We start from the raw sequence: 12,596 nt of genomic DNA on the forward strand, positions 1-12,596 counted from the left end.
TTTAACTCTGTTCTTCTATCTTGTTTCAAATACTTCCTGTAATCGGAAAAATTTGATCTTACGACCAGTGCATTCACTTCCTTCTATATCCCTCTTCGGCAATTTGTATTTTCTTCCGGTATTTGTTTACTTGCATTGGTGCTGGCGGTGTTATAATTTACTGAAATATACGATTGAATTGAACAATCTGATACTTGACCTGATAGAAAATTTCGCATGGAGAGTTAATAGTATTAGATAGACATCTCTTCTAGCTGTACACATTATAATCACCAGCCCTTCAACCTCTTTGCTTTAAAAGCATATACTGGTGAATTCTCCCACCAAAAAGTACCAAAAATGCAATCAGAATCGAACTACCCGCCCACATAACGGCGGGTTTATATTGCCCATAATCAAGGCGAATGATTGCTCCACCTAAAGGTGGACCAGTCAGGGAAGAAAAAGAAGTGACTGTACACAAAACACCAATTCGAACTCCCTTAGTTTGCTCGTCCTTCGCGAGAGAGGAAGAAACTGCCAGAAATAGCGTTTGAATGGTCCCAATGACGAGACCAAAGGCAGTGCAGAGAGCATAAATACCGCTCTGAGTCTCGACTCTTGACCAACTGAAAAAAATAATAGATGCAAGTGCAAGTGCTCCCATGAATATCTCCTTAACGATTCCAAACTTATCGGCTAGAACGGATGAAGTGACTCGGGCTGGTATACCGACTGCATTCATAATGATTACCAGATTGAATGTTTGATCGGAGGTCAGATTAAGAAAGTCCTTTGAGTATTGTGAGATCTAAAAAAAAAAAAAATCATCAGCAAAGTTTACTATTGAGGCAAGATATACTGGAAATACTCACGTAATAAAAGCCAAAATACACTGGCCAGAAAGTGAGAAAAGAAGCAATAGCAAAAAGAACGTAATGAAAATCCTTCAGCGTATGAAAAGGAAACGCTTTAACTTTCTTCTGCGAAGTTTGAATCGGTCGTAAGAACGCAAATCCAATAGTCAAACAAGTAGCCACAATAAAGCCCGCAATCCGAATAGCCCACGAAAGTCCCAAAACAGGAATCGTCTGTCGAAGAAGGGCCGGAAATATCGTTCCACCAGATGCACCACCACACGTAGCCAATGCAATAGCAAGTGAACCATGTCTTTCGAAGTAAGAAGACAAAACAGCGATTGTAGGTGCAAATATTAATCCAGCACCAATGCCAACACAAAGACCATGTGAAATAAATATTTGCCAGAAAGTCATGGCAAAACTTGCAGCGAATAACCCCACAACTTCAAGTATCATGCCGATTATAAAGATCGTGCGAAAGTGCCCAGCATCGGCCATATGACCAGCAAGAACCCCGAGAAAATTGACGAGACATACTTGGACAGAACCTATCCATGATATTTGCGTGGCGGGAACATCGGGAAGTTGTGTTGTGTAAACGGCTTGATACGTCCCGAAGGAGTTAAAGTATCCTTGAGTTGAGAAGACGATTAAAAACGCGAGTAAGGCATGGATCCATGATGCGGAGCTGTCCTTAATTGAGTCGGAGATACATCCTTCCGGTTTGGAGTTGCGTTGAGAATCGTCACTGAGGTTGCTTGTACTGGAATTAATTGATACGTCGGATTTCTCCTAAATTCGATACTATTAGGGCTAAGGACTTGGAACTTAATAGTGGGAATACTTACTATGCCGACTGCCATGATATTGATCCTGAGTATCGATATTGCTTATTTGGGTCTAAGCAATCACGCAATACTTGACAGCTCTTGCGAGATATTATATACCGAAACAAAAAAAAAAAACAAAAAACAAAAAAGCACAATCATCGTAGTACGTCAGCTGGGAGGGAGATCCCTCTGGCATGGTCTTCCTAGGCTTGCCGGTATGCGAGGTCCCGAGACCCGATCAACAAATCCACTGCTGACGCGTATTGATTGTGGAAAAGAATTACTTGGTTTTAATCTAGTAGTATCTTTTGAGAATCGTCTACTTGGGGAAGTACATTTCGTCTAAGCCGGCTAACTACTACTATTTTATAGGTATAAAATAGCTTTCTGAAGTGAAGAACAGCATCAGTGATGCAGGTCTCTAATGGAAATTTATATCCCCCAGAGAATTGATATGACGCAAACAATCACGATCCAGTTTACAGTAGGGAAAGATCATCAATCTCCTTATCAAACAAGCCTTACTAGGATCAAGCTTCTTATCATCTCAAGTCCCTGGCTCTTGGAGAAGTTTTGCTCATTGAGGTCGTGGCATACCGCATCTCGGTCGATCCCCCCTAGATAAACCCCGTGTAGCCCCAACATCTTGACATAATGTGAAATATGGTGGCTTGGGTGGATTGCCACCTCTGAGGAGATTTTCCACGTCAGTTCTCTAGGAACCACTGACTTTAATCAAGGTGCGTGTCTATCATTACCTGTCAGGGATGGCTGTAGTATGTATGCCAGCGGTCCTCGGGCGCCGGCCTCGGGAATTTTCCTGGCCCAAAAACTGGCATTGATCTGGTGCCAAGTTCGAAGTTATTTTATCGATACATGTGGATGGATTCTGATGATATTCGCAGCAGACTTTTATTCAACTCGGGCACATGGGATGGTGCCATTAGCTATAGTCCAACAAACAACCCTGTATTCACCTCCTCTCCTCCAGGGCGCAAAGTGAATTCTTTTCGGTATACTGCTGGTCGATGGAAGAGTCTTCCATAGCTTCGGAGATTCCTTGCCATGCTGGAGCCGAGGACAGCACCCCAGGTAGATACGCCTGTGGCTAACGAGTGAGCATTAAATGTCTCGACTATATACAAACACAGTCAGCCGTGCCTTATCAATGGAATTGCAGATGGAGCATGAGACGATAGCATCTTTTCAGTACTCACTCTTCGACCACCCGGGAGTCACTTTCGGGGATGTCATCCTCGGCTCCATCACGGAAAGGAACCTCTCTGATCTGAAATCTCCCAAAGTATAACATCGAGGGGAGATGGAATAGCCAGCCACATCGCCAGGCAATCGCAATATTTGTCTACCAGCAAATGTACTGGGTCACGGTAGGACTCGCTATCATAGCTAGCGTTTCGCCATCCACTTAGAAAGACACATCTCCTCAACGCTCTCGTGCCATTCACCAATTCTTCTTGAAAATGGAGTGGGCCGCGGTACCAAGGTGTGCATTGTTATACTCACGCAAATTCCTCCAGAAAATCACAGTATCTCCCAATCAGCGAATGCACGGGCCTGCGGTAAGGTTGGCTTTCATAGCTGGCTTTTCGCCATCCGCCTAACAAAACCCATTTTCGCAGAGCTCTCGTGCCGTTGGAACAATGCTCTGGCAATGCATCATCATCCCCAGTTGGAATGCCTGAGACCTTGGTATAGTGACTTTGGAAAGAGGTAGCAAAAATAGACCTACTGGCTCCTGGATGTACTGCACTGAGATGGCTGCGGTACTCGGCCATGCTTGCAAAGCACATACCGCACATCGCCTGTCTCCAAACAGCGATGTCGCAGCTGGGACAGTTAGCTTCTGAATAAAATATATTTCGCTGAGACTCACTGTGAGCGTATCCCGAATCCGGATGTGGGTTGACCGAGCAAGGGTCCTTTGGTCCTCAAAATGCGAAATTTCCATCTTTAAGGACTCGTTGAGGTGATACCTTGATAAGGATAGTAGGTAAAGGAAGAAAAGACGATGGAAGATTGGTGTTGTGATCTGCAGTAGGGTTGAGAGGAGGAGATTGCCATTTTAGAACGGAGCATGGCTTGAATATCGCCTCTCCCCAAAAATGATATATAGAATGTATACTAAATACCTTTTAATCCTCAGTGCTGGAAAATAGCTACTCATTTAGATTAAGAACTAATATATTATTTTCATTCTTCTCTATTATCAATATACTGAGCAAATAGCTCTATTGCTTGCTTTGGGGCTGCGTTTGCTGGATATACACAAATTCAAAGGACTCCAAGTTCACACGATGAAGCAGGAACGCCAATCACACGTTAAGTGACGCGGTGACTCACTCTAGCATCTTTGTACTGCAACCTGAACATCAAAGACACCTTAGATAGACGGCATCAAACACTTTCCTTTCTTTGTCTCGTCTTTTCAGCAAGCGTGGAAAGCTCAATCATAGGATCAACAGAGCTCTCCATCCCACGCGTGTGCTGCGCCATCCCAGCAAGAGAGGTCTCATTCTTCTGCCGTCGTTGCCAGAAGTCTTCGTCGAATTTCACTCTATGTCGTTCATGCCCCATATATCGGTCAAGTCTCTCACGCATCCTCGAATCATCGGGTATTACTACAGATGGAAACTTGCCCTTCAGCGATTCCCAGTGTAGAAAGGATCTAACAGGATGCAACAGATAGTCCTTGACGAGCCCCAAGCTTATTTTATGCGTTTTGGAAACCGCTTCACGGAGATTCTCGCTGAAGGCCATGAGAAGTGATAATGCAATGATGGCGAAAGAGGCGGGTGCTTTAGCCAAGGTGTTAGTCAATTACAGATTACATTAGGTATATGAAAGGTACTTTCGTACCTGCTATCTCCAACATCGTTGCCAACGTCAAATTTGTAGCTTCGCCACTCCACTCGCGAGCATTGATACCGAACAGAGACGTGAAGAAAGACAATGGAAGAAATCTTGAACTTTCAGCAATGTCTCTTGCCAAACGCAATGTCACTTGAGACTTACATAACGGTGAAGATGGTAAACACCATCACAGATCGAGATTGATTTTGGGTTACTTCGGCCTGCCACCGAGCCATCTTGGCCTCATCCACATTTGCCTGTTTCTGCTTTAGATCAAGCAGTGTTTCCACCTTGGATACTCAGTGTAAGCCACAACCAAAGATAACATAGTTGGATACTAACCGCTTTCTGAGCAGTATGACTATTGGACTTCATTTCTTCAATCTGCGTGCGATATTCGTCGATCCTTGACTGTGCTATGTCCAAGAAAACCCTGCCATAATGCTTTCGATCGAAATATTTCTTCATACCTTTGATGACAGAATCCTGTTGTTCAAGAAGCCTCAGTATAGTGGAGAGTTCATCTTCTATATCTCGCAGCTCAAGGAGAACAGACAAATCATCCCGGTTTCGTCGGGCGGTTCGCTGGTCTCGCTGATCACGTTGACTAGCATTCATGATCCTGCCATCTGGGGTCCTATCATGATCTGCTGGTCGATTCGTGAAACCTCGGTTTCGGAAGCGTTTGAAAGATTTCGTCACGGATTCAGTCTGTTCTGGTTAGTCAAAGAAGAGAAGTGTGGGAAAGTATCCTCGGCACATACTAAGATACTGACAGACTCCTCAAAGATTCGCAGGACTTGCAAATCATGATGAAGCGTTTTATCAAGAAGGACCGTCGTGGCATGAAGCATGATGAGAGCTGCAAGGTCACCCGCAGTCTCAAAGCGACGCGCCAAATCACCGTTCAACTCGTTATACACACTGCTGTACAGATTCGACTGCTCATATAGTTTGCCTTCAGAAGTAGTGGCTTCTTGATTGGGGAAGAATGTTACGATGGTCTTTCGATCAACGATCCATATCCAAAGTTGATCAACCATCAAGACGTTTCCATCCATGAATTCAACAGGCCTAGGGTCTTCTGTATCATCGTCCGTGGCCTCCAAATAACCTCGCAATTGATCATCCAGTCGAGCCGGTTTTCGGGTACGTTTCCAAAGCATTTGGTCGTCGTCTCTTGCAACTGTGGAGCGAAGATTGGGGTATCCGTACTGATCCAATGTACGCCGGAAATGAATTGGAGGTTCACAGCCGAGATATTGCCAGATCAATTGGGCCTCCAGGCTTGACCTCGCTATTCGACTGGGTACCGGTCGCGATCGGCCTTGTCGAAGTCTATCTTCAACTACCTTGCGTCTTTGGATCAGGTTACGATATCTATCCCAGTGAAGCTACATATTGTTAGTGAAAGTATATTGTAATGGAAAGGAAATCGTACATATGGTGCCTGTGACAAATCTTCTTAGCGGGAGCAAAATAAGTCGATGATGATAGAATCAGAACTCACATATAAAGCAAGTTGAGGATCCTCCGATTCATCGGAGTCAGTTCCGTGCGAAATATCTAATTGTCGTGAATGTATACATTGCGGCTTCACAAATCGTGCATGGGGCTCCAGATGACGAGCACGATTAAGGTTGAGATACCAATTCTCATCATTGATAAATTTCCTCACGCTGCTTCTTGTTAGGCTTTGCCTTTTGTGGAACAGAACATAATATACGTACAAGTTTGGCTCATCGCGGTCATCACATGCACGTCTAATAACCTGCGATACCCATCCGGTATGAGTATAAGGTACATGAATCCAAAGTAATTTCTCCGTATCAGGCTCTGGACGGTCAAATCGAGGGATAGACCGAGGAAGATCTGGGGCCTCGGCATCTTGGTTGATACGATCTCGAGTAGAAGTTGGTATAGTTAAGAACTCAGACTGTTGAGGCGGAGATGTTGAGCTTGATGGTGGTCTAGAACTGCTAGCCTGTGAACTGCTATCGGATCGACTGCGTTTGTGTGTTCTCGCAAAAGGAATCAATCCAAAAGCTTTGCTGATCGAATTCCGTCGCTGGCGTTCAGCTGGGGGCGGAGAACTGTCACTCGGCGAGCTAGCGGTTTCGAAATACCCGTCCATTTCGGCCTCTGTGATATGTATAGTAGGTGACTGCAGTGAGGGATTCATGAAACTCCTACTTTGTCTCATAAGAGGTCTTGATCTTCTAGTAGGACTAGATCTTCGCGGTATATAAGGCTGTGTTATGTTTTCATGATTGATGTCGCTATCGACATCATCCGGCCCATGAACTATATGCGGAAGAGAATGGCGGCTGTCAAAACTACTGACGGACGAATCATCAAAGCCACCTGGCTGGATACGTTTCAACCGTTCCCTCAGACACGCCGAGGGTCCACGGGCAAGGTAGTCCTCTAGAGATACGCGTGCTGACCACATCTTGAGTGGTGTTTCATCGCTAACGCCAAGTGCCGTATCTTCGAAGAAACCATTTACTTGAACAATGACTTCTCTCTCTACACGTAACGGATTATCGGTATCCTTTGACAGCCTGACTGCTCCCGTGGCTGCTGCGTTCAGCTCACGAAGAAAGTCGTTACGTGCGGAGTCCTGGCCTTGAAATTTGGCTGTCCCGGCATGATCTGTGGCCATGGGTATTTCGTTCTCGTGCTCGATCCCCAGTAATCCCGATCGTATGGAGGTGATAGGTGCATGTAGCTCCATATACTTGGAATTCTCAAGGTCTTGAACATGTAACGTAGAATCGACCGTCTCGAGAAAAGACCATACTTTCATGTCCGCAGATAGGGCTTTAAACTGGTTTGAAAGATGCCATAGCCGATTGGATCGCGGTCGAAACTGCTCCCTCAGCGACAGAGGGATATTGTATTCCAGATGTAATAAGCGATGAATACTTGGAGCATATTCCTCCGCCGACAAATAACTGGATCCTTGATGGGGAGTCGAGAAGAAAGCGATTCCATGGCAGCTGGTGAGAATGGCCTGGTTCGGCTCGGCCCGTGAAGCCAAAGCCAAGCAAGCCTTTGCCACCAGCCCGCCAGTACTGTGGCATATAAAGAAGATGGGCCGGCTCGCGGGATGCTTTTTACGCTCGTTGAGGAGGCCATTCAAGAGTCTCTGCCCCAAAGCCTCAATTTTGTCGTTTTCTCGGAGTTCACCATGGTTGTATAGCAAGACCCGCGCTCTCGGCATATACCCCAGAAATCCACTTCCTAGCCATGGTGATCGAGACCCTTGTGCCGTCCAGGTTTTCGTATGATGTGCTCCGATGGGTGGGACCGCGACGATACTACAGCCAGTCAGTCATTTTCCTCAAACCACTTTTTCATGATGATATCAACTGCTCTCACTCTACGTTGGTGTCTGGAGTTGCCAGGATGCGGTCGAAGTATGCTGGTCTGATCGGTTTTATCGCAGACCGAGACATGGCTCATTGAATAACGCGGTTTGCGCGATCTTTCATGAAGTAAATTGGAAAAAGAGCGATAATAACAGAGCGAAGACATCTTAAGGGGGTACCCCGGTTATATTCAGCCTCATCACTCGATCATCTGCACGCGCCCGGTGCGCATCCCGGTTTACGCCCCCAAGCCGGCTGTGTCCGCTGATCATGAGTCAATGCACTTCGTATTGACAGGATAGGTCAAACATTTCTTAGCCCATTAATGTATTCTAGAGAATCATCTGACTTTGGCTGGTGTACAATACAAAATGATGCCCATTAATTAGGGCTATTTTTGATATTTGGAGGCATTCCCTTTTCGGGTGATTGATTGATAAGATAATCTTCGGTAGGAAAGTTGGAAATCGGAATTGCGTCATATCGACTCTCAGGTTATCAGCTTCGGAGAAGAAGCAGGCAGTGAGTTGACCAGATCAAGTGAGAATGAGGTGTTGGAGAGTGTTAAAGGTGAAGAGGATTTCTAACTCGTAATCAGGCTGCCAATTGGAAATACTTATATTTTGCAGGTTATTCACAAACACCAGTACCATATGTACAGTAATAAAATTTTGGGCCCCAGAATCGATGTCGATAATGTCCATAAAGTCAATCAAAAAGCCAAGTAATAACAAATGCAAGCTCTATTATTCAGTTGATGCGGTATCACCAAAACACGAACGCCAGAACAAAACCAGAATGAGAGAAACAAGAGCTGCGATACGGCTGCCGAGGCTCAGGTACATGCATTATAAAAGTACAGAGTGGAGTGGGAGGTGGATAAGATCAAGAGCTTTCGGAATGTCGTCGATCATTCACCTCACGAGCCATGCGTTTTCCGAGCTCGTAGGTTGATATCATGATGGCGCAGGCGGGGGCGACCTTTAAACAGCGGGCCGCCCACCCACTGAATAGTCCTGCAAGACCTTCTTCGCGGAATATGTGCATAAGAAACTTTGGCAAAGAAAGTTGTTCAGGAACGATTGCCTTTGGGACTGAGAGTGGAGCGAGGACCAGAAGGTGCGACGTGGTCATCCATATGCCGGTAGACCTGTTGTCGTGTCTTTCCGACATCAAAGGGTGTTGTTACTAGCGCCGCTACAGATCCCGAAGTTGCACCGGCGATGAAGCTGTCGATAAAGGCGGTCGCAGTAGATACTTGCTCTGAATCTGAGTTGGACAGATGTGGTGCATGTTGGCGTGCGCCTTCCAATCCCTCTTTCACCTTCTCATATCCCCACCAGTAAAGACCGGAAAAGGGTACATCACGCCACATAGTAAGTGACAGTCCTCGCCAAAGAGAAGCATATCCTTGAGCCTGAGTCATTTGGTGTAGTCCCTGCAGGGTCGCCTTAAAGTGTCCGGCACCTGTTCCTGGAGTTGCCTGAAGACGGGTTCTGAACATCTCGACGGGACTTGTCGCTGATGCCGCTGCGGTTCGAGCGATAGCGCCAGCAACAAAAGGCGCATAGACATCCGAAACGGATCGCTTAATGGGACTCCGGTCATCAGTACGAAGCCAATCGTAACCGGCGAAGTAAATAATGTTTGCCGGAATGCCCATCATGAGTGTTGGACTCAGACCTCGCCACAGGGCAAACACCCCCTCGTTGCGGGCAATTTTTCGCAGTCCATCGAATGTAGAAGTGAATGTTCGTCTTTGAGTTTCTTCAACGGCACAATCAATTGCCTGATGAGCCTGGGCACTAATTGCACTACCTTGCGGACCCAGCATACACATTTGCGCATTATCTCCGACCCAAAAAACCTCTCGGCAGCAAGCCGTAATTCCAATATTCGGTGGTAAATTCTTCAACGACGAAAGAGTATGTGAGGTATATTGTGACGGATTGATAGATTTGACGGTTTGTGATTGTAAACGAACGCGTACGACATCGAGAGGAGTGACTAAACTTGAGTTTTAGTAAAAGGCAAGGCTCGGAGAGAAGAGAAGCTTCGCGATCGGGGAACTCGAACAGGGAAACACTTACCTAGCAAACCGGTCAAGATATTGCCCGCCGATGCAGAAACCATACGTTGTCCAGCTGTAATATCATCATTAGGAGAAATGGCGGTCGCAGTAGACACCGTGTTTGACACTGTGTCATTCCCTGCTGGTGTCGCCATAGTTGTATGGTGGTCAAAATGCGATCTCCATGACGCCTCCGCAGAGGACTCTATCTCGGGGTCGATCCGAAAATCAGATCCAGAGTCACCTGGATATCGAGAAGATGATGAATGATCCAGCCCGACTTGCATTCGATCGGTACTAAAACCGATTCTTGCGATGGGAGATAAAAGTAAAGAGCAAAGAGGGAGTTGGGGGGGAGAAAGAAAAGAAAAGGCGGATGCGTCAATCGGGAAGTTTTTCGGGGTTTGGCGGGTGGCGGGCGGAGTTGATAAGCCCCGACTTTCTTTTTGGGTTTCTTTTGCAACTTTTACACTTCTTCAACTCATCTCAAACTTGTTCGTCAAGTCAAAAAACACAGCAACACCGGATATTCAATGGAATCAAAGATCAGATAATTGAACTCACTTCCCTTTTCTAACTGTATTGGTGGATCCCCTCGAGGGGCTCTTATCTGCCTGATCGATCTCCGACACCGGACATCGGTATCCCCGCCATGGCAGACAACGCGGAGCTCGAATCGTTTCGTCGCGAGTGGCGCGAGGAGGTTGCTCGTCGATCCAAGCCAAAGGATCGACCTGCCCCTCAATCTACAGCCCAGTCCACTACATCTGCCCCTCCATCTAAAGTACCCGCCCCGCAGAAGCTTCCTGCTTTCAATGAAGGTGCTCACCGCAAGGACCCGGGTGAAGCAGATGGAGAGGAGGAGGATGAAGGACCCGCACCAGGCTCATTCGATCCGGATAGGCTGGCTCAGAAGGTCGGTGAACTGAGTGTGAAGGCTCCAGAGAAAGAGGAGGAAGATGTGTTTACCCGACGAGCACAAGAGGAGCCCAATTCGGCCCTGGAGCACTTCGAGCGGGCGGTTGAAAAGGAGGCTGCAGGTAATCTTGGCGATAGTTTGCAGCACTATCGTAAAGCATATCGAGTGAGTAGGCTCTTATGGTGGATTTGGATTGAGTGGGCGTGGCATTGTTTCTATGTGCTAACCTCTTGGTCAGTTGGACTCTGCCGTCGATAAGACTTACCGCAATAAACACTTCGCGCATGTATGGAAGAGACCTGCGCAGCCTCCGTCATACGAGCCAGCTACAACGCCTGTGAAACCTTCAGCACCGGCTCCTGATGCCCAGACCCTCTCTACGCCTGAAATGATCGCCTCGTTTGCCCATCTACCCATTCCACAGGCCGAACCTTTGATAGAAAACACCCCTCCACCCCCGTGTCCTATTTCCAAAGTTCCTTCGGAGGTATTAATCCAGATTCTACGACATGTTGCGGTACGAGACCCTGCTACCTTTGGCCGAATGGCTTTGGTATGTAAACAATTTGCATATCATTTTGTACATGAGCAACATATCTGGAAGCATCTGTGCCAGCGACCAGAATTTGGCTTCCAAGGGATGCATTATAGATTCGTTTGCGATAACCTGGGACACCCAATATACACACTGAACGAACAGCGATACACGCCCTTCCCGGAGGGAGTCCCTCTAGAGATCCCCAAGCCCTTATCTTCCTGGAGCCAAGTGTTCCAGTCCTACCCACGAATCCGATTTACCGGCGTTTACATCAGTACAGTCAACTACATGCGGCCTGGAGCTGCTTCTTCCTTTCAGAATGTCTCATGGAATAGTCCAATCCATATCGTTACATATTATCGTTACTTACGATTTTATCCTGATGGATCGGTGATATCACTGCTTTCTACAACCGAGCCGGTCGACGTTGTTCCACACATTAGCAAAGAGAACATGATGGCAGCTCGAGCTATTCGACGTGGTGGTCATCATCTCAAAGCTTCTGAGATCACCAAGGCGCAGAATGGAACAACCGACTACGTCCCTCCAGTCGCAATGGATGCACTGAAATATTGTCTCCGCGGACGCTGGCGATTAACAGCACCGGTTCCCCTCGAGATGGGACCCGAAGAAACGGACATCCAGCCGAGACCCGGACAAGAGTCAGTGTCGACTGATCCAAGGGACCTCGTAATTGAGACCGAGGGGCCAGTTTCCCAGTATGTCTACATGATGCATCTCTCGCTCCGTTCTCCTTCAGCATCAAAGTCGCATGTCAACCCTTCGAAGAATACCAAACTCGTCTGGCAAGGCTTCTGGAGCTATAATAAGATCACGGATGACATGGGCGAATTCAGTCTTCGCAATGACCGAGCATTTGTATTCCGTCGTGTCCGGGGTTGGGGGTTGGAATAAATTATGATTGATGATAGTCTTTAACGAAAATAGGTTCTCATAGAGGAAAACAAAGAATAGACTCTATATTCATTATCCTCCAAGATTTGGATTGAGATTTGTCTATTTATACTAATCAACGGACAGGCCCCAGCGGAGCTATGATCCAGCCATTGCTCTATCACCATTGCTCTATCACCATTGATCCATGTTTGTAGAAAAAGACACTGGGTCGACGGAACAACCTGACGGTGCCTCAG

General features: G+C 46.7%; 5 protein-coding genes across 5 annotated transcripts; 1 reads left to right on the top strand and 4 right to left on the bottom strand.

Moving 5' to 3' along the window:
• Positions 1-280: 280 nt before the first annotated feature.
• On the bottom strand, positions 281-1,702 carry N7469_003900 (uncharacterized protein; the record flags this gene model as incomplete). Its single annotated transcript, XM_056642820.1, has 3 exons — positions 281-790; positions 855-1,631; positions 1,688-1,702. 3 exons carry the CDS (start codon positions 1,700-1,702, stop codon positions 281-283), a joined length of 1,302 nt encoding a protein of 433 aa, XP_056502232.1.
• Positions 1,703-3,189: 1,487 nt separating this feature from the next.
• Positions 3,190-3,638, bottom strand: N7469_003901 (uncharacterized protein; the record flags this gene model as incomplete). The annotated part of the gene is made up of 3 exons (XM_056642821.1): positions 3,190-3,388; positions 3,483-3,517; positions 3,564-3,638. The coding sequence occupies 3 exons, from the start codon at positions 3,636-3,638 to the stop codon at positions 3,190-3,192; spliced, it is 309 nt and encodes a 102-aa protein (XP_056502233.1).
• Positions 3,639-4,084: 446 nt separating this feature from the next.
• Positions 4,085-8,001, bottom strand: N7469_003902 (uncharacterized protein; the record flags this gene model as incomplete). Its single annotated transcript, XM_056642822.1, has 9 exons — positions 4,085-4,485; positions 4,547-4,650; positions 4,703-4,830; positions 4,883-5,251; positions 5,305-5,934; positions 6,051-6,219; positions 6,271-6,682; positions 6,881-7,863; positions 7,925-8,001. 9 exons carry the CDS (start codon positions 7,999-8,001, stop codon positions 4,085-4,087), a joined length of 3,273 nt encoding a protein of 1,090 aa, XP_056502234.1.
• A 985-nt stretch (positions 8,002-8,986) lies between these two features.
• On the bottom strand, positions 8,987-10,272 carry N7469_003903 (putative mitochondrial carrier protein; the record flags this gene model as incomplete). The annotated part of the gene is made up of 2 exons (XM_056642823.1): positions 8,987-9,921; positions 10,005-10,272. The coding sequence occupies 2 exons, from the start codon at positions 10,270-10,272 to the stop codon at positions 8,987-8,989; spliced, it is 1,203 nt and encodes a 400-aa protein (XP_056502235.1).
• A 365-nt stretch (positions 10,273-10,637) lies between these two features.
• N7469_003904 (putative F-box protein (Pof7)) lies at positions 10,638-12,357 on the top strand (the record flags this gene model as incomplete). The annotated part of the gene is made up of 2 exons (XM_056642824.1): positions 10,638-11,069; positions 11,143-12,357. 2 exons carry the CDS (start codon positions 10,638-10,640, stop codon positions 12,355-12,357), a joined length of 1,647 nt encoding a protein of 548 aa, XP_056502236.1.
• Positions 12,358-12,596: the final 239 nt, after the last annotated feature.

Source organism: Penicillium citrinum (assembly GCF_028827155.1).
Source record: "Penicillium citrinum strain IBT 23319 chromosome Unknown utg000003l:1.0-4596430.0:1.0-4598250.0, whole genome shotgun sequence".
In the NCBI taxonomy this organism is placed as follows: Eukaryota; Fungi; Ascomycota; class Eurotiomycetes; order Eurotiales; family Aspergillaceae; genus Penicillium; species Penicillium citrinum.